The sequence below is a fragment of the Camponotus floridanus genome, unplaced genomic scaffold, assembly GCF_003227725.1.
Source record: "Camponotus floridanus strain SB8 unplaced genomic scaffold, Cflo_v7.5 scaffold100, whole genome shotgun sequence".
Taxonomy (NCBI): domain Eukaryota; kingdom Metazoa; phylum Arthropoda; class Insecta; order Hymenoptera; family Formicidae; genus Camponotus; species Camponotus floridanus.
In genome coordinates, this window is record NW_020229216.1 from 496,087 (window position 1) to 521,741 (window position 25,655).

Genomic DNA, 25,655 nt, shown 5'->3' on the forward strand with positions numbered 1-25,655 from the left:
CACGAACGTGCGCGAACCGAGCCATTATTTACGATTAGGCTCTTCGACTACCGTTTTCTTCCCGTCAGTCTCGCTCGCGTAATCTTATTTATGGGAACTTTATATAAGGACCACAATGCGTACAAGGATCACCACGAACGATACTCAAGTTGTCTGAGCTTGAAACAGATTGGGATCAATATTAGCAACGCTTCTATTTGCAAAATATATTTGAGCCATGCCAAAATGATTTAGAGCCGAAGAAGTGACTTTGATGGATTTTATAATCACCTGGAAATTTATTGCAGTGTAAAATAAACCTGATTGCGAAATCAAAGGCTTATGAAATTTACAATATTTTCGTAAATTTGCTCCCTTAACTTCTGAAATTGTTCGTAAAATATTTTAAAAATATATTTCCCTTTCTCTTTTTGACAAATAAAATAAAACATATGTGTTAATGTGGATGATAAAAAATTTATTATAATGGATCAGACTTTAAAAATATTTTTATAATTGAAGACAAAAATACCCAACAAGCGCATAACCCAAAGACTCGTGAATTAAACCACGCACTGCTGGGAGAAGAATTGAATTCTACCTCTAATAATTTTTTATCAATTAAAATATAGCATGTTACTAAAAAGTTAACTTCATCTATCCCCCATAACAACAGCAGAGTGGCGCAGTGGAAGCGTGCTGGGCCCATAACCCAGAGGTCCGTGGATCGAAACCACGCTCTGCTAAGGATATATTTTTTGTCCCTTTCTAATGCATGCATTCTTAAAGATAAAGACATATTTTTTATCTGAACAATCGCAAGTACATTCTTCTTAAATAAATCCTTGCAAGCATAAGAAAAATATTAATTATCCTTTCATACATTGCTAGCTACTTTGCTGGGTAAATTTTTCAATTTTGTAATTTTTATAGAATTTCTGAGTTTACAGATATTTACGAGAATTATTCGACATTCATATCGATAAAAACACAATTTATTAATTTAACAACTTATTAAATTGTGAATTAGTTCTCCTGCCAAAATACAAATTTGTCAATGGATTAAAGACCTATTGTTTCTCTTCAACAAAATAATTTTATCAACAGAGGTGTTAACATAATTTAGTAATAATTAATTACTTAATTAATAAACGCTTTGTTACATCGATAAGGCGGATATCGTCTTTGCTTCGAGGTAAAGAGTATCTAAGATTACTAGAGTATCATAAAAGCTCTGGAGTTTCGAACTCGAGGTGTCATCATCAGAATCCGGGCGCCTCGCACCGCGTGGCAATCGATACCACGGAATTACATAACAATTTCGAGTGGGAAAACATGAGGAACGACCGGCACACACGATCGATGCTCTCTCGTCGTCGTCGTCGTCATCGTTGTCCTCGTACCGGACGTACCGTCGCGCAACTTCTCGCTCGTAAGCAGCAGCAGCAACGCGGAGAACGCGCGGCTAAACATGGAAGTCGTGAGATCGCGACGTCGCTGATATACACCTAGGCACGAACAAACAAAACATACACATTCGTTGTAAGCGAGAGAGATACACGTGGGCGAGCGTACTCACGGCTTGAAAACGTAGCTCGGTAGCTCGGAAGTCGTATCGTTCTCTCTGGCCCGACGTGATTTATTATATTATTCATCGAGCGTTCGCTCGGACTGATAGCCATGACCAGGTAATGGCCGAGGTGAGCAAGAGAGAGCGAGTCAATTCGATCTGGATTTCCGAGAGAGAAGTATCGAGGATTCAAACGCGAACTTCGAGAGCAGGGCACACGACTGATGCGTGCACAGGGTGTCGATTATCGGATTAAAAGTCACGCGTTACACCTACTATTGACTCTTAGTTCGACCTGACAGGAATCATCTTGGTCCTGTTTTACGCGCAATCCATGGTACGAGATACAAGACACTTGTATCTCGTGTATGTAAATATCTTTTCCAGTGAGTACGATTTTTTCCAGAGATATTTATAGAAAAATATCTTACTTATCCCTAACGTGTCCAAAATTCTATCAACGAAACTAGTTTTTAACCTCCTCTTTTTTCATGATTATTTATTTATATTACTTTATTTATTTACTTATATTTAATTATAATATTTCTCTTTCTTTTTGTTTCGAAATTATTACGATAGTGTGATTAAAGAAACAACAGCACGTTACTTCAAACGGACAGTGCATCAGATTTTTATAATATTTGCACATGCGGGAATTAAATTCAACCAGCGTAGTGTAGTAAAAAGTTGAATTTCTCGCACCCTCGGCTCTTCGTGAACTAGTCCGGATTAATTATGCGCGATAAAGTGCGTCGAACACATGTAGGTACATGTGCCGTACGCGAGCTTACGTCGACGTCATGGCCGATCAGATATTTTCTAAAGTAATGCCACATCGTCCGTCGCGCACATCCTACATTCAACGATGAACGTCTCTTCCTGTTTCTGCTTTCGTGTCATTCTCAATGCTTATTGTGTCTAGTATTTTCATCTCCTTCGGTCAAAAACTATAATCTATTATATTTATTGTAATAAATAATATATTCATTCGATGAAGAAATAATGATTTTAAATTAATAATATTATTAAGGTCGCAATAGTATAATAATTAAGATTTTATTAATTAATTGTGAATCATTGTATTATTAATTATTGATTGATTATGATTAATTATGATTAATTATAATTTATCGATTAATTGTGATTAATTATGATTAATTCGTGTGAAAATTCGATTAAATTGTTTCAAGTCTATAAACGAAGAGTATAATAAATTATTTTGAAATTCCTAAGAATTAATTGATTTTAAATGTAATAAATAACGTTACGGCTGACCAAGCTCCACGTATACTACTTGATGATGCCTTTCATAACGCAATTCGAATATCGATTGTACAATTGCCGAGGTACAAACGTTTAGAAATTTCATACGATACGGCGAGAGTAATTTTATCGCGGAACGTTCCTCGCCAATCGTAAAACTACGAATCTCAATAAATACAGCGAGGGAGAACGGGGGGGTTCCGATGAAACCCCCGCAGGTAAGCGGGAGAGATAAAAGTCCGTGATCCTCGCCGTGGGATCCAATGAATTCGAGCGCGAAACTGTTTCCCCTCTTTTTCTTCGTCCTCTTCTTCTTCCTCTAGTCGCAATATTCCCGCTGCGATCGCAAGAGCCGCTCTAATTTTAATTAAGAATTATATATGATTTTCGCGATAATCACCGTCCGTACCTCACCACCCTGGACGTACAGTGAAACGTGTAATTGCTCGGCCGTATTCGCCCTTCGTTCGTGCCATGATACTAGTATATATCGGGACAACGAGAATAAACCCGCTTGTAATTCTCATTGATGCACGACGCCCTGGATTATTCTTGTACTCTGTTAAAACGACCTATTTATATCGTCGTCGCCCAGCAATTTTATCATACGACTTAATCTTTCCACGATTCGAAATGCTGGTTGTTTATTAAAAAGGTTTGAACATTTTTTTATTTTCTATACAAGTCTTATTTATATAAGTCTTTATATTTTCAAGTAACTTTAAGAATTTTTAAATAATTATATAAAATAAATTATATATAAATTAAAAATATTATTACAGATATATTGCTAGATTTTTTAAAGATGAAATAAATAATATTAGAATAATTTAACATAGCAATTCTAAAGGACAAGAATTAAAATAAAAAGAATTGTTGTGTAAAACATAATTTTTTATTTTTTATTTTAATTTCTTAAAAGAACCAAGTGTCCATTTTAAAAATATCTGAAAATTAAATTATAATTGTAGCAAATAATATATTTAAAAATATATAAATATAATGATATTCCTTGACCAATAAACCCTCGATTTGTGAGGCAGATTTATAGATAGCAAAATATTTATAATAAATAATAAATATATACTTTACTATACAAACAATTTATTTCAAAGTCATCAAAGAGAATAGCAATGCATTCTCGTCACGCAACTGTAATAGAAATAATCTCGCGTTTTATGATTGTATCATATAAATCCTCCATGTTTACCGTGCGCTATATGTTATAATCGGAACGAATAACCAATTCGTTGTTTTTTATTGCGCTATTGTTCATTGATTGCCGTTATTACCCTGTCCGATCCGCTATTTAATGGAGAGTACAGTAAAGTTTTCTAGGATACACGTTGTTTTGCATAACGTGGTCGAGGTCAGCCGGTATATTTTTAACCCCTAACTATACAGTACGCTTGGTTGCATTTCGCTGTTACATTTCTATTCAACATCTCTCATTAGAGATACTTCAATGATCTTATAATTGTAGCAAATAATACTTAAGAAAATATAAATATAATGATAATCCTTGACCAGCAAACCTTCGATTTATGAGGGAGATTTATAGATAGTAAAATATTTATAATAAATAATAAATATATACTTTACTATACAAACAATCGATTCAACGAAATCATATCTCATTAGAGATATTTCAATGATCTTATAATCTCCTACATCTCATAATAAAGATCGCCAAATACGCATTTTCCGACACATCTCTTGGAAAACGCACAATGTCCCTCTAAAAATCGTCCATCGATTTAGTTGATTCAAAGTGTAAATTGCTATTAACGCCATCGCAGGACTTATAAACGATCCACAATTACATCTTACTGTAATAGTTTGTCGTCACGTACCTACGCATAATAAGCCTCCAATCTGGACGATCGCTCCCGTTAAATGGCCTAATCACAAATTATATTTTAATCGCCGGTCGATAGCAAAGCGGCCTGGATCGCGACTTGACGAGGATATAATTGCACGCTCACGTGCCTGTGCTTCTTACGCAAATTATAATCGGACCGTGTCAAACGTCTCCGATGAATAGGTCCTAAGGAACTCCGAGATTCCTATCAAAAGAATAATCAATGTAATTTCATCCCCTCCTCCTTTTCTCGCGTCTCCTCTTCTCTTTTTAATGTCATTATATTTTCTTGGAAACGCATTTCAACGAATTACAAAGCTCCTTCCCCCCCCCTCCCTCTATTCTACGCATGTTAAATTGTTCTCTAACTATTTGTTCGTTGCTCTATTGTTTCGTGACGCGTTATGATGAAGGTAAACGTAATTCTCATGTGTTAATGTAATTGCTCCGTTCGAGTAAGTTCGTCCTTTCAGTGCTTCTTGTTCGAGACATCAAGGATACATATTAATAAGTATGTGCCTTTGGGGAAAAAGTTGATATTCATAATATATACCTAATATTTTATGTATTATAGCATTTATATTTTCCGATTCCAATTGATATTATCGTGACTTTTATAGTGCTTCATCATTTATATTTTAATAATTAAGTTTTAATAATTTTCTCTCTCTTATCTAGAAAAATATTTTATTTGTTCGATAAATAAATATCAAAATGCTGTGTATTATTAAAATTAAAAGAATCTCATGTAAATATCGCATTTTATGTTTGATCGATAATCCTTTCTTTTATCATTTGCACAAGTTGTGCAGTATGTGCAAAATTAATCGATTCAGCAGCAGATGAACGATATTAATTTCGCGAAATATTAATGAAGTACACACATTATATGCACGATGCTTTAGCTATATAAAATCAGATATTGATATTGTTACAAATAATTAAATGCTGAATAAAAAAAACGCGAGACTCAATTCGCATTTTTAATATTATTGAAATATAGACAATAAGTATATAATTTATAAAATGTACTATATAATTTACGTTCGATAACCTCATTTTGCAACTTAACTTAAACCTCGTAATACTGAATTCGCAAGTTGTGCGAACACGATTAAGTCAACTAAGTTTATTAGAAGAATACTTGTACTTCCTTCGCGTTTTTTTTATTCAGCATTTAATTATTTGTGACAATATCAATATCTGATTTTAAATAGCTAAAGCATCGTGCATATAATGTGTCAGTATTTAATTTTTCATTCAATTCTATTGTGTGAAATTTACATGCAATAATGTAAATTAGTTACAAAGCTTTAGAATTACAGAAACTAAAATATTATGAGTATCTATGATTTAAATAAATAATAATATTTTGCTCTCATTAATAAAAGAAATGAACATATCTTTAAAATAAAATTTTAAATTTAATCAACATTGATAATTATGCAAATTTCTTTGAATTTATGATGTTATGCGGGATAAAAGACCTTCGAAATATAATGATTTAATAAGCATATGCTTTTTAATCCACATATATAATTTTATTGTATAATTAGCTTTCGAAATTGTGCTAATTAAGATCTCGACCTATAGCAATTGAGGTCTATGGAAATTTAGCATGCCTCGAATATGAAATAAATCGCCTTTTTATACTAGAATTAATCATATATCTTAATAGCCCTAATACAAACATGCACAAATCGACACGAATAATTTTAAAAGATTGCAATTTCCTTAATTACACTCGCTCAACTGTGATTTTATTTCACATTAAAAGAAAGAGATCTTTCGTCTTTGTTTATACAACATCTACGATTATCTCTCAATGCAAATACGCGATTGTATCGATCAATAGCCACATTTTTGTTTTTATTCACGAATGCAAATGAAGCGGCCATCTTCCCGAACATTTATGCAAAATTCTCGCATTTTTCATCAATTAATTGAAGCGCCAATTTGATGTCATCCGCGCACGAGACAGCTTCTCCGCTATTCCATCGTCTCTCCTTGTCTCCTCGTCTCTCGTTCTCTACACCCAGGTATCGTTTATCTCTTTTTCCCGCCTTTTTTCCGTGCTCGCCAGACCCGAGAAAGGCCAGTCACCGACGAGCGGCGGCCACGGCCCGGTAAGGCCCGTCCGTATAACGTTTGTTACCATTGCTCGTTTAAATAATCTCGAAACATGTATCCGCGGGGTTGCGGGACGCGGGCGAGAAAAAGAGAGAGAGAGAAAGAAAGAGCAGGGCTCTCGCGCTCGCGCGCAGTCACGGATGGCTTTACGATCGGCCCTCGTCGTTAATTAAGAGCTTGTAATTATTTAGTGGTGGACGTTAGCGCACCCCCGCCGGCATCGGCGCGGCCGGGCCCCTCCCCCCCCGCCGACCCCCTCCAACCTCCCACCATTCGTCCATTCGGAGAGAGAGACTTGATTTACATTCTTGCGAAGAATGTGCGTCGGCCTCGCCTGCCATCGCTCTATTTTCTTTTTCTACTCTAACACCCCCGCGCCCCCGATCCCTCGTCTCCCTCTACGTCGCTCCTTCTTTCCGTCTACGGGCCGTTCTCTCGGATCATTCTCGTTTTTTTCACCTCGTCCCTTGACCCTCTCGTCGGCCCATCTCTTATTTCGCAAATATATGAGGGATCTGATCGTCGCATCGCGTCGCCGGTGACGGGATCGGGATAAACCTTCGAATCATTAGAGCATTATAGTGAAAAGTGCATTATGTCAGTTGAAGCATGAATGAGTCGAGTTCCACTATCGAGGAATATTTATAATAATTCTCGTAAAATAATTCTCTGTAATATATTTGTCGCGCATTTTCTCGCGGAGATTTATGAGTAATTGATTTCATTAAACGTATTTTTCTTAATCTGGATTCATGATTATTAATTTTCGAAATTTACATGAAGATTTTTGTTCGATAATATGAATGCAAAAAGAAAACACCGGGTACCAACGGGTTCCAACACGTGACAGATGATGTACGAGCTTCTTGAGATGCGTGTACCAATCGATTTACTGTCGTGTGTTCAAGGTTTTTATATTTTTCCGAAGAATATTATATATCGATAAAGAACATGATATTTATTAATTTTGTGCGTGCGTGTGCGTGTTACTCTATCAATGATCTTCACGGACGCAGACAATTATATATAAATCATTTTCACAAAGAGATTAAGTTAACAGTTTTCGGGAATAAATATCCAATATATTTTATGCGTATATGTTGACGTTTTGCACATGTAATATCAGCATCGCAATTTTTTATACGATAATTTTCTTATTTGATCTTATTTAATTATAACATAGAATGATTAAAGGATAATAAAAATATTTCTGCGAAACTTAATTATTGATATAGCTGAATGTTGGATGAGTTATTTAGATGTGAGTGGAGCATGGCGTGATATCGAGCTAAAAACACTGTATCAAGTATGACACATACCGTATTTCTAATTATAAATCATTTGCATTTTTTAATAAACGGCATGTAAATGTACGGTTTTTATATGTGGTTTTGCGACGGAAGCCTCTTTGCCGTTGTCCGTTTCACATTTCTGTAAAATTGTAGCGAGCGCAAACGTGTATATGCTTCTATTTCTGCTTTTAAAATTGCTCCAGAGATAAAATTCCGACATAATGACAAAATTAGCAGATGTTCTCTCTCCTATATACAAATAGCTGTAAAAAAAAAACAGTAATGCAACCGGATAGAAAGGTGTCTTATTTAATGATTTCTCGTGAGGTTTTGTAACCGCGTGTTTCCGGTAATGTAGCGTGAAATACACATATTCCTATGTATCTGATGCAAGAGACAATTCGAAAAAATAGTAAGATGAATTCAGAAACTCGCGTGTCAAACGTGATACCCGATGCAATTAACTTTGTTGACTATCAGCCTTTACATTTGATATAATTGAGCAATTGCACGGAAATGTTAGAAATGAAGTAATTATAAGTAGCAAACGAGAGGGATTTGCACAATAACAGTAATAAACGATAAAGCTTTATGCATTTCCGAAAGATTGAACAAAATATCACATATAATCCCGCTTTAGCATAAATACATTAATCTCCATGCATTGAATATGATATACCGTTATAATAAGAATATAATAAAATAATTAATAATATGCAAAATATGTACAATAAAAATATAATAATATGAAATAATATAAACATAATAAATAAAATAAATATATGATATAATAAATTATATTCGATACATGAGAAACAAGAGGAAGATTAATTAACAGCTTTCAGTCATTGAAAGAAGGATAAAAACCCATTCGTTTCTTACCCGATTAAGGCTCGGATTTGTGGACAGATTTTGATTTTATGAAAGAGAGAAAGAAAGAGAGGACGGAGACTTCGAGTTATCGATCGTACGCGTCATGATAAACGAGCGAGGGCCGCGTCACGAGCAGGGCATCGCGCTCGCTCGCTCTCGTCGAACTTGAGAATCGTTCTCGCGATATTTCAGTGTCAGCGGAGGCAGGTACCGAGGGCACCGTACCCCCGATGGTGGTACATCCGGGCACCGCGCGCGCGCGAATAAATCCGGTCGGACACAGGGGTCCCCGAGAGATGGAAACACGATTCGGTCCGTGCGATCAAAGGACCCGCTACAAATTGAAACAAATCAGCCGGGTAATATTAATTAATTCGCAGACGCGCATAAATAATTCTCTCCCCTTCTTTCTCCCCCCCCCTCCCCCGCGCCCCCAGCACTTCTTCGCTATCGCGATTATAATCGTATCGTACACCCCGGTGTCTCGACGTTTCTCGTCCGCGCGAAAACCGATATATACAGAAACGGAAATAATTTGCGTATCTCGAGTTTAATCAGACTTTAATTCGCGACGTCTTTGCTGGATATTCCTCGAAAATCTTGATATTTTTATTGAAATTGAAAGATAATGTCTTAATTTAAAATTGAGATACAAATAACATTCAACTGGAAAAATATCAAGATAAAATATATGTCTCACGAATCAAAGATTAGCTATTATCATAGAAGATAACAAGCTTTAATTTTACACGAAAAGATAATTCCTAATTGAAATACAATATACTGGAGATAATTATTTATTTTTACGAATTTTTATGTGCATGTAGGATGAAAAAAATATTTAGGACCCCAAGAGCTTTCTTTTGATATCTAAATAATTAATACTTAAAGAATACGCAATGAATTTGAAACCTTTATACATGACTATCAAGTGTACATATTCTCAGCACACTCGCATTTTCATTCACACAAACATACTCGTACATATTCGTATATACCTGCGGCATATCGCGGTTTCGAAGTTGAGCTCTCAATTACATCCGGAGAATTATGAAGCTGCGGCCGGCGGTTTGGCCAACTCGGATCCCCTTCTTCCTCTCGGCCCGATTCTTTGTAATCCCTCTATATTATTCCTCTTGGGCCTCGTGCACACACACAAGCGACACAGAGAAAAGGGGTGAAAGGCGAAAGTGCTCCGGGGCAGTCCGACTGTGTCTTCATTAGCGACTATTAATTGTCAAAATGTGCCACATAATTCAGTTCGCTCTCTCGATCGGTTCGCGCGCCCACCGTATATATTTAAAGCTAACGCGCTCAATTGATTCTTGCGGGGCGAACGGAGAAGGGGGGGAAGGGGAAACGGGGCCCGGGAGGGCCTGAAGGGGCCCTTAACCCCTCGGTGAATCATTCGCGATATCTACGGGCGTACACTTGCGCCCGGTGCCGAGAGACACCGGCCGACGCTCGTTCCGAGGCTTGTCGGACGCGAGTAATTGCTAATGGGTAATTAATTCCAGGATAAAGACGGAGCGACTCGGCTCTTGACCCTTCGACGCAGGTACGATTCTCACGGGAGACGCCGGCGGAAGGCTAGCTTGGAAACGACGGCCACGAAGGAAGCAAGGAAGGAAAGATGTCGAATCCACTGCGGTTTGCAGCGGATAATCTCTGTTAAGGGTGATGGCGCAAGAGAAGTAAAGGTGGAGAGAGAAAAAATTAAGGATGTTTTGTATGTACAATCTCAGCAAAAAGTAGCTGAAAATCAATATTGACGAATATATCCACTTTTGGTGTATTTTGAGTATGAGAAATTGTGGAATTTTACAATTTGATCTTAACTACAGTGCAGAGATGTATTTTTTAATATTTATTGCGTTTTTACTGAAATATTCTGAATTTTTTAAACCAAAATAATTAATTTTGGCAGAGAATTTCGCCTTGTGCCAAATACATGGCTAACTTCATTGAATTATATTTAATATCTTTTTAATCAGTTAGTACTTGTATAATATTATTTGACCAAATATTTCCTTTGTATTTAAACTTTTGCAAATTTTCAACAAATTCTGAATATTATTTCCATGTGTTTTTGTCATTTGAATCGTAGTTATACGTTTCCCATAAGAACACATGTTAATTCGAAGCAAATTAAAATCTTTGTAACTTGTGAACGCTTTAGTGAATCGATTTAAAAATTGTATTGAAGATTCTAAACATATGTAAAGACAATTTTCATTAAATTCTCAATATTTTGAAAATAGGTACAAAACATCCTTAAATAATTCGCGATGAATAAATCGATAGGTTTTTCAATTTAAAAAATTGTAGGCTCTTAAATATAAATCTTAATTTTTACAATCATTTTATTCGCAAGAAAATGTAATTGCAACAATAAAACAATTCAGATCGTATTCTGTTACGCAGGTTTGAAATATTAATGAAAAGAAGTTCTATCATCTTGATAAAAGCCTCTAAACATTTTTTATTCTCCGAATTTTTCTAATCTTTCTTTTTTGCGCGTTGTAAATGATACCGATTATTCATCCTCCTCGTCCTTGTTACGGCAATTATCCTTTTTTTAAGTAGCTTTACATGATCGATAATAATTTACTCTCTTGGAGACGCTGGTTTGACGCGCGGCAGCTTTATTACATCTACGGCTACGCCAAAATATTACGCACGATAATGTAAATGACGACAAGATTTATTCGTGTCCACGGACAAGCGAGATTTACGAGAAAATGACTGTTCGAGTACCTGCGGAACACGCGCGTCACACGACAGAAGGTAACATATTGCCGTCGACGTACCATGTGAAATTTTTTGTCGGCGCTCGTTGCCTTTCTACCGTCTCCTTCATCCTCATATCATCACGGAAGCGTCGCCTCTGATCCGCCGAGAGATTACGCGCAAAAGTACGAGCATGCTCCCTTTCGGAGTCACGTAAGTCGCGATCTTTTAATACCTCAAACGCTAACGAGAATTTGCGGACGCACGATTTCCCGCGCATTCTGTGCATACGTTCCTTATTTAATTATCGGGGCACAGCCTGCGTGATTTATAGTTTTCATAATCGTCTTGAACTTTTACCTTAAACACTTCAACTAAACGAAAAATATAAAAATGGCTAGGTCTCTCGATGAGAGTAAATTTTACCTAAAATTTGAGAGACCATCCATTTTTATATTTTTTCAGAACGTCCAGGTTAATCTTGTTTATTTTTCTTGTTTTACTGAATTATTCGCGATTGATTTTTACGTCAATTCTATATCGATTCAGATAAACAATCACTTTTCTAAATTTTATTAATAAAAAAATTCCTAAATGAGTTTGTTATTAAATAATAAAATGATAATTTTAAAAACTTACATATTATGTATGAAATATTGATCTTAATAGCTGATTCAATTATTTGCTTACTTTATTATATCAATATTGCTTAATTATTTTTGAACTACCCGTGATTACCTTTGTGCCACGTAATCAGGATAGCACGCGAAATAATTCATCATTACGCATGACACGTGTGTCGTGCGTTTCGGGTCCTAAATCACGCAGACGACATTTCACGCGTCTAACGACAATTAATACGCGATCGTTGTTAGAGATACGTAAACGAGGTAATGGCGAGATATAATTCACTGTCGTTCCTTGTCGGCTGTCGCTAAGACACGTTATCACTAAAGAAAAAGGATTGTTCATAGGACCTACGGCGAATCATGATGGAGATTTAGTAGCATCCGGAGTACCATTATTAATTTACTTTTAAATTGTATCTTTACCGAGACTCTAACGCGCAACAATATTAGACTCCTGATGGATTTCATCTCTACATGATTCTTATGCAAATTACACATATTGCCGTCGGGCATGAACAGAGCAATCCGTTATTGCTTTATTACTATCATTATTATTTATATTTAATATCCTTATAAGACGCGCTGCAATTAAGCCTGTCATCTCGGCGAGATTAATCCCCGACGCGCCAAACTGCATTTTATACCAGATATAATTGACGTTTATGTTTTGCAATATTGAACTTACTGTAATAATTAATTTTCAGAAGGGAAGAAAATAAAAATTGTATCCTTTTGAACTCAAGAAATAGAGAGAGATAGAGAGAAAGAGATAAAGACAGAGAAATATAATTACGCATCGTACATTTTAATATAACATTTCAAAAATGCCGTTCGTTATCTTGGATTACATTATTCACCGAGCCTATATCGCGCTCAGAAATAATTATAATCGAGATCTCAAAGTATAAATAATAAATATGAAATAACATGCTCGATAGCGAGGCGGCGGTTCACCCCCTCGAGAGGAACCTTACCTCCATCGACTCAAGGTCTGCTTTCCCTCTGCCTTTTTCTCCCTCCTGGCTCTCGCGGGGCGATAAGCACCCTGTGACCTTTCACTTAAATTATTACTTTTATCCGGACGCGGGGCACAAAGGCTCGTCGAGCATCGAATCGACTTTATCAGTCCAATTAAACGGCCAACAATCGCGAAAGCTCGCCTCGATGCTTCGAAAGAGCTCCCTCCCATAACGATACGGGCGGTTTGTGTGTATTCGCGAGCTTTTTTTATATTTCTCGCGTGAGATATGGAACTAAGAGAGCGCGCGAGACCTCTGTCGTGAATTACATTGTGGGTGGACGCTGTCATTGCGCGCTTTTTCCCTCGCCCCTGGAGGGGGAGGCCTCGCGACCGAGGATCTCGAAGAGTTTTCGCGAGCGCGGGTGGTTACGAGGCCGTGTAATCGCATCGTCCGAAACGTACCGAGTCGCGATTACGTCGACTCAGATGCGGTCATCGAGTCATGCGAAGTCATCGCGGCCACTGCGTGTCGCGTGCGTTACGATTGAGCGGACGGGGGTTGAGACCGGGGTTTTTCCTCGAGAGATCGCGGACGAATGAGTGCACAGACTTGAATTTGAGGTGACGGGAAACGAGGAATTCCGTGTGCAAGAGAATGAGATGTTAATATTTCCTCGGCCCATATTTTATATATCACACTCGAATTAAAATGTCCTATCTCTTTCAAGTTTTTAATTTTTATCTTGCAATTTAAGGATGTTGTGTACCTATTTTGAAATATTGAGAATTTAATGAAAATTGTACAGAATATCCTTACATATATTTAGAATCTTCAGTACAATTTTTAAATCGATTCACTAAGCGTTCACAAGTTACCGAATTAACATGTGTTTTTATGGGAAACGTATAACCACGTCGATTCAAATGACAAAAACACATGGAAATAATATTCCGAATTTGTTTAAAATTTGCAAAAGTTTAAATACAGAGGAAATATTTGGTCAAATAATATTATACAAGTACTAACTGATTAAAAAGATATTAAATATAATTTAATGAAATTAGCCATGTATTTGACATAAGGCGAAATTCTCTGCCAAAAGTTAATCATTTCGATTAATAAAATTCAGAATATTTCAGTAAAAACGCATAAATATTAAAAAATACATCCACGCAATTTCTCATACTCAAAATACACCAAAAGTGGATATATTCGTCAATATTGATTTTCAGCTACTTTTTGCTGGGATTGTACATACAAAGCATCCTTAACGTGTTTGCAAGTAAAAAGACAGAATAACTTGAGAATAAATCAATAATTTCCGCCGTTTGATTATTACTAAAAAAATGATTATGCTTGAAAAAATGAGGGTATTCGAGAAAGTGCTTTCCTAACGTTACCCTATAAAATGTCTTCTTATAACGCATCTGATGAATGCGCTCTTAAGTTTGCGTGCATTCGCTCGCGTTTCTAACATCTCGGGCACTTGCACGAAGTCCGAGGTAGATTATTTTCATTACGGATGCAGATGAATGATTTTCGTAACGGGATGCAATGTATTCTGGATCACGAATAATGAATAGAAAATATTCAAATTTAACAGACATTATCAAAACATAATAATTATATACCATCAATTTTTGAGTCTGTAACATATTACATATTTGAAAGATTTTATTTTAGGGGAAGAACAAGAGATGCATCAGAGTAAATAAAATTTATGTCGCAAGGAAAATCTATAAATATTAATAAATATACGAAAAAAAGAGAAGAAAAATTAATCATGAAAAAGTTTTTTGAATAAAAAATAACAGGCGAAACCTATTCATGAATAATAAATCTAGAAAAGTCCAATAATGTGATACAAAATGCTGATAGAAATCAATGATTCAAGAAAGAAGATACCAAATTTGAATTTAAAAAAATCCTAACAAGACGCCTATCTATTTCAAATGCAGCTCGTGCAAAGTAATCGTTCTTGTTTTTCTCGATACATATATCATATATACAACATATACGGTACCGGTTGCGTGCATTGTTACGTCTCAATGGATACTTGCACGAAGTTGGCGTAATAATTCGAGCTTGTTAAAGAATACGAATCAAGGGTCCTTCGATACAATTTATAACACGTACGGTCCGTAAGGTCCGTTTATGCGCAAAGAACATTGCGAGATACTATCGCGAGATGCTATCGGAAAATCTGCGTCACACAAAGTAAGAAACGCGTAAAACACACGAGTGCGCGTGAATAAATCAATATTTCAACACGAGACTTGAACAACCAGTGTCATTCTTCGCAAGTAGAAAGATAAATGTATCTTATCATGCGACGTTTCTCTCTCCTTTCATATTTTCAAGTCAAAGCGTTGGTTTTAAATATAAAGTGAGTTCATCGATATGATTTTCAAGATAAAAATTTAAATATAAATAACAACAAAATAAATACGTAAAGCATATATTACACATAAATTGATATAAAATAAAAAATTCAATAAATTATATCTCTGTTCTTAAATGTTAATTCTATTTAATTAATTCTTAGCAATTATTCTTGTGATATTCTAATACATATTCAATGTTTTTGCATCACGTGTTTCACATCTCCAAGTTTGTTACAAAAATTGAATATCAGGAATATTAATAATTTAATATGTGGCGTTAAGCGATGAAAAGATTAATTTGTACAAATATAGGTAAATAAATCTCTGTATAAATATTAATACGCAAAATGCATAAATCAGATCTTCGATTTGCACGCGGAAAATGACGATGAAACTCGCGTTGCGCATTTTTTTTTCCCACAATCACATTCCCGCGGACTTCTCTGCAAGAAGCCGATTCGACTTCCGTCATTCCCAGCGAAACCGGGGCGAATGATTTCCGTCGGTGATTTCGAACGCACACGTACGCGTGTCGCGAGGGGATATTTAGGAGGAAATCTAGAACGCTCGCATATAACAAACCACTTTTCTTCGTTCCTTTTTTTTTGTTGTTGTCTCGGATATGCGGTCATCGAGTCAGAAAATCATCGTCCGCTATTTTCTGCAATTCATAGCCAACGCGTTCGCGTGCGCCCCGTATAGAGAGTCATCGGCTCGGGAAATCATCATCCGTCATTTTTTACAATGTATGCACATTGCGCTCGCGTGCGTGCCCGAGTGTATACCTATCTGCCTACCTACCGAGGGGGCTCGAGTGATGATATTATGCCGGGTAGTCGAACACCTATCCCCCTCACAGATAGATGAATGATTCTTTAATGCACTCTCGCGTGGACGACCAGCAATATAACGCGATCAGAGATTGCCAGCTTTCTCCGAAATGGACAATGTAATATACGTCTCTTTACGTAAGTATCTCTTTCAAATTTAGAAATAAAATTAAAAAGAAAAAATAGCTTAGGTCTTGAAAAGATTTTATCGAAAAATATTCGTAAAAAAATTACTTCCACACAAGTTAAAAATTATTTATCACATAAATACTACGTCTTTTGTTGTGTATAAATTGATGGCAATTAATTTTTCAAGTTTGGATGCATATTTATTTGCGAGTTTATTGCTCTTGTTCGTCGACGCTTGGACGCAAAGCTACGAAGAAACACGGCAACTCTCGTGAGATGGAGAAATCTGGAGAATCTGCCGACACCTCTCCCGATGCATCATCTAATCGAATGGGACTCTAATGGCTTGATCGAACGCGAAGAACGCGGTGTTCCTCGCCGATATGTATCGGGAATATAGCGCAAAATCGGTTTCCACATTGTGTACACAATGCTCTCGCGTGGAACCAATAGTCCTCGCCAACACTGTGGTTACACACGGCCGCTTTATCATTAAGGGGGAAACCTCAAAGAGAGAACGTAGGTATCGTTCAAGTATCCAAATGATCGTGCGCGGGAACAACGTCGGTAGCAATCGAATGTGCAACAGTGTGGATCGCAATTAGATTCGGTCTGCGAATGTGGCGAATCGGGATCGGTATTCCGTAGTTCCCACACACGAGTGAAACGATTTTTGCGCGATCTTTGTCGACGCGAGTAAAATCACCGAGATTACGTCGTCCTTAATGAGCCTCTGCCCAGCCTCCGCACGATTTTCCGGCGTCATAATTAATTAAAAGCCGTATCGAAATTCGTTGGTACGATCCCACCTTAGCGTACTCGTGCAAATCCACTAGCAATAAATTACGATAGAAATCTGCGCAAAATCATCATATTTAAATAACATTAAATCTAAAGAAAAAAATATTTCGATATGAAGTACGATTTCAATAACTTGATTTATACTTTTGATCATTTGCATTTATGGATATTTTATACAAATGAATATTTTACTACAGAGATGTTTACAATAAAAAAATTGAAAAATATTATTTCCATTTGCAAATGATCAAAAATAAATTTTACAGAATATTTTACAAAGATAGAGATCCTTTTATTCAAACATCTCGGACAGATTTGTTTAGGCCGGGCTAAGTAATGGCGATGCATGTTGCACGATTGTGATATGACCTACTGTTACTACTGAAAAATGTATGTCGGCCGTCAGTCCTAGCGAAAGGGTACATTGTCTCGTGAAAGGGATGACGCTCGGACAAACGTGACACGTACGGTGAACTTGACGGCGCTGGCGTGACTGCCGCGTGTCGGGTGTGGATACACGGTGACTGAAGATAAACTAACGAGGGTGAACTATGTCCAGAATTACCTCGTAATAAAAGGCAGCCGACGGGCAAGCGTATTCTGTGTTTATAAGTATTATGGATCTATAAAATACGTCACCGCGCGACTGCGCTTTTAAAAGGCGCGTAAATAATTTCCTAAAACATCGTCAGATTTATCGACAAGATTTGTTTCATATGCATGGAATTCTGATATTTAGATTATTCAGAATCTCGATTTTAATAATGCCTTTTAAAATTCAATATTTTAATTATAATTATTTAATCCTTGTTTTGCGAAAAGCATATAGGATTTAGATATTTTACACACCATGTAATATTTTCCTATGTATCTGCTATATCAATAATGCACTTACTCTCTCTGTATTTTAAATATAAAATTCTAAAAATTTTTAAATATATTTAATAATAATTATTTTTTATGCCATGATGATAATAGCTTAATTGGCTTAATTATAAATTTAAACACACCTGATGGAAGCCTAGATAACTCTCTATGCTGTGGGTAGCGAAAAACACTTCCCCGTCGCAAGTCAATATTAGCAGGAACCCGTTCAGTGCCTGAAACAGAAAATTGATTCAATAATTAAATTAAGCACAATTGCTTGTGTATTGTTAAAAACTACATTTGAATAAAATACGAATATAACGAACATACGCATTTCTATCATTGTAGAATAATTATATCTGCATTAATATTAATAAAAATATTCGATGCTCCAAATCGTTTCAGTTAAATAAAACACGTCGTGTAAAATATCCGGAATTGATGATAATCGGAAACCGAAAGACTGCTCCGTTTTTGCACCGGGGCAAAGTTCAAGAGGCTAATTCGTGGCGTGTTAAGTTAAGAGCACCGCAAAATATAGGTTTAAACGTAGTTAGACGTACATGTGAGTATATACCTGCGAGAATAGAGCGGCGGCACGAGAGAACGAAAGGGTACGTTGCCTTTTAGGGTACGAAAGCAAAGGCTTAGCGTTTTGCGGCGGCATCGTACGAAAACGTTCCCTGGAAAGTTTTCTCATTTGTCTGCAGACTCGATACCGGTAAATACCAAACGAGATTGCAACTCGAGTGTGTTTACTTCGATGCCCAAAATAACTGTTATCCGATTATCACTGAGCTATATAGGCCTGCCTCGAAAAAGAGGAACGTGCTTTCGCACATACATTATTCACCCACGCGTTATTCAACTGATAAATATAATAAAATCGAGAGATTTAAATATCGATAACAAAAGTATATGAAATTTACGAATATGAAAAAGTAGATGATATTAAAAATAAATATAAATTTATCGCAAATGCAATGAAAAATATGAAAAATATACGTATGTCATTTTACATTTTTTCAATCTGTAAAGTATAAATTTTCGAATTTTTAAAAATATGCAAATCGTGATTAACAGCGACAGAAATATTTTGTAAAAAGAAATCTGTTTTATACATCATCTCTATCGAGTACGCGTGATCCAATAATTACAGTGATGGAATTTTATGGAATTTATGGAAAAAAAAAGCGAACTTTGGGGGAGCAAATGAATCTTGAGGCTAAAGGGTACATATACCGAGTGTGCCGATAAGAATAATTCAAGGACGTAATCCGACGTGGCGCGCACGATTAAGCTTTCCGAAATACACGGGCAATTTCGAGCCGCCACGCGAGAATAGCACGTCGACACGAAAACGGAAGGGTGCGTTGCCTTTCGGAAAGCGGCGAGGGCGGCGAGCGTTGTTTCTCGCTGCCGGGAACGCGCTCTGAAAACTGCCCCGGGAAAGTTTTCCCATTTATCGGCGGTCCCGATACCGGCAAATACCAAACGAATTCTCTTTCTCTCTCTCTTTCTGTCCGTCTCTCTCGCAACAAACGAATGCGCACCGCGCATCGAAGAGCCGAAAATATCCGTCCCAGTTTTAACCAGTCTTCAGTCGACGCGCTATACATCGGTCGGGGAAGCAGGGTGGAAACCATTTAAAGCCTCCGTCCGCTCCACCGCTTTCTCTGCGAGCTAAATGTGTATTGTTTTGTTTTATTTCGCAGTGGCAGTGCCAGGCACGCCAAATCGGGAACCGGCAACTTATTGTTTTGAAATATGGCTCGCTGAAATCGGCATGTAAAAAGAAAATGGGAATTATATATCAGTGCGAATTAATTGATTTTATCTATTTAATTTTGAAACGGAATACTAGAGACATTACGAGAGACATAATTATGAAGGTATAAAATTAAAAATTAGCAAGTAATCTGTCTCGTGAGGTTTTCCCTACGGGATAAGTAAAAAAAAATTCGAATCTAATGGAAGAAACTTTGATACCTTGGAAAATATATATATCTTATATATAAATTTTAAAATATTTATTTTCTTGTACTTTTGTCTTCACTTTCTTACACTTCACGGCCTATAAAGAGTTAAATTTTCCGTGGTATCTCAGGATTCTCCCGCGCCGACGCGATGCACGCTCGTAAAGTTGCGATAATTGCGGATATCTCGCGGCTTCCTAATCCCGGCTTCCGACATTCTCGCGAGCAATGCGATCGTAGACTTCGTACTATCTCATTACTTCCGGGATAAAATGAGGCTCGTGTGTCTTAGAAACGGCCATAATAATTATTATGGCGATTAGACGTGGTTTATCAGAAATTCGCAGGCGTATTTTATATGAAATCTGGCAGACGCGTATCTCCTCTAGAATGTAAAAGAAACCGAGAGTGGCTCGTATGATCGTACAAATCGCTCGTACGAGTAACGTATGACCTGTCCTGGGCCTTCGCACCCTCTCGTTACGACGAAATATGTCACTGTGTCAAACTCTCGGTTTCATTTTCCGATCCGCATCGGGTGGGAGCCTCGATTACGTCTCGCGATAGCGAGGTATACAAAATGGCACACTTCCGAGCGATCGCATGCGCGGATGCTGCGTTTTGATTGGTTAATCCGCAGGGTGGGCTCCTGGCGGTTGCGTCAATACGCGGATGTGCGCGAGGGGTGAGTCTCTCTACGACCTCGTCTCGTTTCACCCCATACGCTAGCTACGTGTACCACGTCGCGTAGGATACGGAGCTATAATAGGATTTTCTCCGCTTCCTGCGCTTCCCCCTTCCTTTCCCGTCCCTACGAAATGGCCGACATAGCCATTCCGCGGTAGACATCCCGCGAGACTCGTTCGCCCTTACTACTATAATTGCATTGTTTGGGGAAGTAATCGGGTTTTCTCTCGATCGACCAGTTCGCGAGGTCTTCACGATCATGACTATCATTCTGTCAGATATACTTTTAAATTTTAATAAATGTTCTTATATGGTTTATATTAAATTGAGTAATTTTTTTCGTAAACGCTTCTATGTTATTTATAGAAATCATTCAAGACGAGTCATATCCTTAGACTTGATTGGGAATATATAACGTATAATCAAGATGTACAAAATGTTCATCATAATTAATCATAGTTTCTTGCGTTAATCATTTAATTCATGTCTGTCGGTGAATTTTACACATGTGCGTGATGAATGTCCGCGAGGAACACACCGTTTGGTTTCTTGAACTCGAAATCTGCATACCACGTGCCGATCGTGTCGGGCATCGGCGTCCGTGCCCGTGACTCCCGCTCGCATGCGAGCAAAGAAAATGGAAAGATTTCGTGCGTAAAGTATTATTGGCGACCCGCTAATGCGGGAGAGTCAAGGTGAGGATGAAGGGGTATTAGAAGTTCACGCTTGGACGGAACACGCGAGTGCGCCCGCGAATGGCACGCGACTGGATTCGCCGAGCGGCTCACGCGAGAAATAAAAAGTCGCATCTTTTTCTGCCTCCTCCTTCCTTCCTCCTTCTTTGTTTTTCCCCCGGTCCTTTGCGGAAGAGAAACACCCGCGCTTCCGCGATGCGTAACCGTGCGTGATCGACTTGATATCGGATTTAAATATCGAAGAGAGAAACAGATTTAATGAATCGTGTTATTTTACGAAATTTTTTTTTAATCTGCAACTCGATGTAGTAATTCAACATGTATTATATCGCCATAAAAATAGAAATATTAAAATTAATGCTATAATTTCAATTATGTTTTTTAATATATTGTATCCAAATTCTATTAAAATTCTCGAATTATTAATTAATCTGTATATCCGGAGTACAGTTTATTTTATAAATTTGTCATTAATCTTTTCTTGCAAGCATTTCGCAGGAGAAATAATATAATACCACTTCAAGTATAAATAAATACATATCGTGATTGTATTTTAAATTAATCCCACGATAGAATCGAATGCATGCTTCTAATCAGTCGATGCACGATTTCAAAGTAGAATAAAATTTATGTGACGAATGCATCAACGCCCTTGCCTGAGGAGAGAGAAAGATACAGAAAGAAATCATTTACATTTTAGAGATCAATAAAGATATCGAAGTGCATCAAGACGAACGTTAATGAATTCGAGTAATGGTTAGCGGATTTTCATGGCGATTTTCATTTTCATACGCAACGATATTCGCGTTGCATGCGTTATCACCATTAAACGATCCCGTATAATGCTCCATCTTGGTACGACCGATTAAAAGCGACCGCATCCAAATTAACCTGGTTTCCGGCCCGGTTTTTCCTCCCTCTCGCCGTCCCCTCGCGACAATTTATCTCTAGTTTCGGCCGCCTTACTCTCGTTTATCCGACGACTAATTGCGTCGCGAACGAACACGCGACCGAGCCTGGCGACGACGACAAAACTGGATCAGCTAATCCGCCATGAAATTTTTTTATTGTTAATCGCGAGGAATAATTTCGATAAAGTATACATCTTGATTAAAAGTATCATCGTTAGAAAAAAAAATTATAACGGCCTGCAACGATTGATAATTGACGTTCTAGTAAGGAACTTCAAATGCTCGACAAAGTTTTTGACGAATTATTCTAATAAATATAACTGGAGATTTTTTCTTTTTGAATCTTTTGATTGCTCGTTGCTCATGTAAAAATTTGTCGAGTGTTTATTGTATAAAAATTAAAAGCCCGTCAATAGTGACAGCTTCACCTGCTGTAGGGTTCGTTCGTCGTTGCACCTTGAGGGGTAACATCTTTTAAATTCGTCCGGTAATTCATTGGTCGCTCTCACATATCGAGCGCGCGTGACGGACGCCTCTTTCAGACCCTCCGTTAATTAAGCTCTTCGGCATCGTATCTCGTTAAGATCGTTAAACGGCGCGGTAAATACATCCCCTTCCTCAAATTGCGCATATGCATATAGAGCACCGGCAACCATCTTGCAACCTTGCCTTGGAAAAAAAACATGTTATCAGATGGCGAATGCATTCGTGTGTTTCGCGTAAACACTTCCCGTGGAAATATACATACATTTGTGCGAAAAGTGATTGTATCGCACGTGATGGATTTAAAAACAATGAAAATCGTTATATGATATACTGAATTATTACTTTATTATTTGCTTGAATGATCTGTTTTTTGCCTATGAAATAAGAATGACAGATATTCCTTTATACTCGTGATGTAAAAAATTGCCACTATTTGATCTCTTCTTTTTAATTAATTTGATTGATGATTACCTTATTGATTAATCTCATAATCAATAAGGTAAAAAAACTCGAAATTTTCCAGGGATTTCCGAATCTTTGCCGGTAATAATTTTCAGATAATTAAAAATGTGATAATTAAAAAATAAAAAAAAATACTAACTAAACTATTGAAAAAATTAAAAAATTACTATTGATCAGGATAAAATAAGTCTGCTTTTGCTAACTAAACTGTGGAAAATATTATCGACAAAATTCCGTCGAGAATTTCCAAGTATGAAAGAAATCTACTTTGCTTAAATCGCGTTTTATTATCACAATCATCTATGGAAGAGGTACATATTGAGAGATAAGCTCGATAAAATTATATAAATTTCAACCCTTGATTTTAACCCCGGAGGATCCGCCATGAACGTCTCGGCTTAAGGTCGAGCCTAAGGTAGAAGCGAACCCGGGCCATACGTAAGGCTTAAGAGAGGGTCGACGCGGTATCTAAGGGAGGAAAGGAGCACGCGATCAATACGGGAAGGACTAGCGGTGCCAGACCAAGGCGAGCCCCGTCGACCACCAACCTAACCTCATATCATCCCATCCCATGCACCCACCCAACCTACGGACTTTACCTTTGACTCAGTCTCTCTCTCTCTTTCTCTTTCTCTCGCATACTGACTCACTGTCTACGAGAATCGCGCTCGCCCTCTTTGCTTGATTTCCGCTCACATTGCTAGCGACGTCCTTGGTTCCCGATCCGATCGCTCGTTCCAAAAACATTTCAAGATAGATATCTTGAAGCTTACCGCATCAAAAAGAAAAACGCGACGCGCTCATTCGTTGAATATTTTGCGAAGCTCGAGCACGAGTTTCTTAATCCCAAGCAATCTAAATTTAAAATTACATCAGTAAAATTAATACATGTTAAATCGATGATAGCATCATGAAAATACGAGTGTATATGAAAGATATATTTTATACTAATATAGTCAAAACAGTGATTTATCTTAATGACGAGAAAAAAATACAACGGAATATGGAATATTATATTTTATATGCGGCAGATATAATATGAATGGGGGATACATTTGTAATATCATTGACCCGGTGCTGTGTAATTGCCAGCTGCCGCCATCTGGTCTCTACTAATTTTAGGATTAGTAAGCCGCGCATTGCATTAATGATTACATCGCAATTATATCGAGCTTGAGTCGTTCTATAAACCGTAATTGAATGGACGATCGTGGTTCTCCAGTAACTTTCATCTTTTTCACATTGCATTTAATGTCTCTCACAATTTATTGTCATATCTGGATGCACATTTCGCATATATGTGACTACACGATCGGCATTTTCTTTTTTATTCTTTGATTCAAAGCATCAAATGTTAAAATCAAAATATGTATAAAATTGATAATAATCGTAAGAGCTATAAAAAAATTATAATTAATGCTAAACATATATTTATTTCTTAATATCATATTAAAGATTTTGTTAATACAATTCTGAAAGCTTGGATGGAACTATTTATTAAAATTGAACAAATTTTTATTAAATAAATTTTTATATATCTGTACGCGCGTTAATAAGTTTACAAATAATTAAAAAAATAATTGACGAGACGTGTGCAGAAGAAATTCAATTTTACTAAAACTCAGTTTCTTACGAAATTATGAACGAAACACTGTGAATGTGCATTTATTATACATTTGAGGATCCACTCATTTTTGTGTGGTAACGTGATACGTTTTTTTTTTATGAAAACGAAAAATTATTCAAGAAAAAAAAGTTTGGCTAAAATTAAGGTTCTTAAATTAACTTTCGCGAGACGTTTCGATGCGGTTTGACTTTCGTGCTGAATTCGATCGATTTAACGACGACTAGCCTGTTTATTCCGACTGCTTTTTCCTTCTCCGCGCGATAACTTTTATAATACTCGTCATCGATTAGTTTATGATCTTCTTTTTAACCCTTTCACTTAGCTTAGTACGACGGCTGCATTAATTAGCACTGCATGTGAAATCTCCTTTTCTCCCGACTTTCCACATTTGACAGCTGTCAATATATATAATCGCTATCATTATAATTATTCAATCAAAGGAATATTATATATTTCTCTTAATACGTTAATAATAAATATACAAATGTTACCGCTTTCACTTTCTAATTAT

General features: G+C 36.9%; 1 protein-coding gene and 1 non-coding gene across 6 annotated transcripts in view; one reads left to right on the forward strand and one right to left on the reverse strand.

The window, feature by feature from the left end:
* LOC105249529 (aryl hydrocarbon receptor protein 1) overlaps positions 1 to 25,655 on the reverse strand; it is a 193,625-nt gene that overhangs the window by 7,584 nt on the left and 160,386 nt on the right. For all 5 annotated transcript variants that reach the window (XR_889055.3, XM_025409910.1, XM_011255066.3 and 2 more), the window contains one exon: positions 18,444 to 18,533. Coding sequence is in view for 4 of the 5 variants with exons in the window: in XM_025409910.1 (XP_025265695.1) it covers positions 18,444 to 18,533 (90 nt within the window). In the remaining variant the exon portion in view is untranslated. The remainder of the gene's footprint in view (positions 1 to 18,443; positions 18,534 to 25,655) is intronic.
* On the forward strand, positions 654 to 725 carry Trnam-cau. The gene has a single exon. It is a non-coding gene; the product is annotated as a tRNA-Met (tRNA).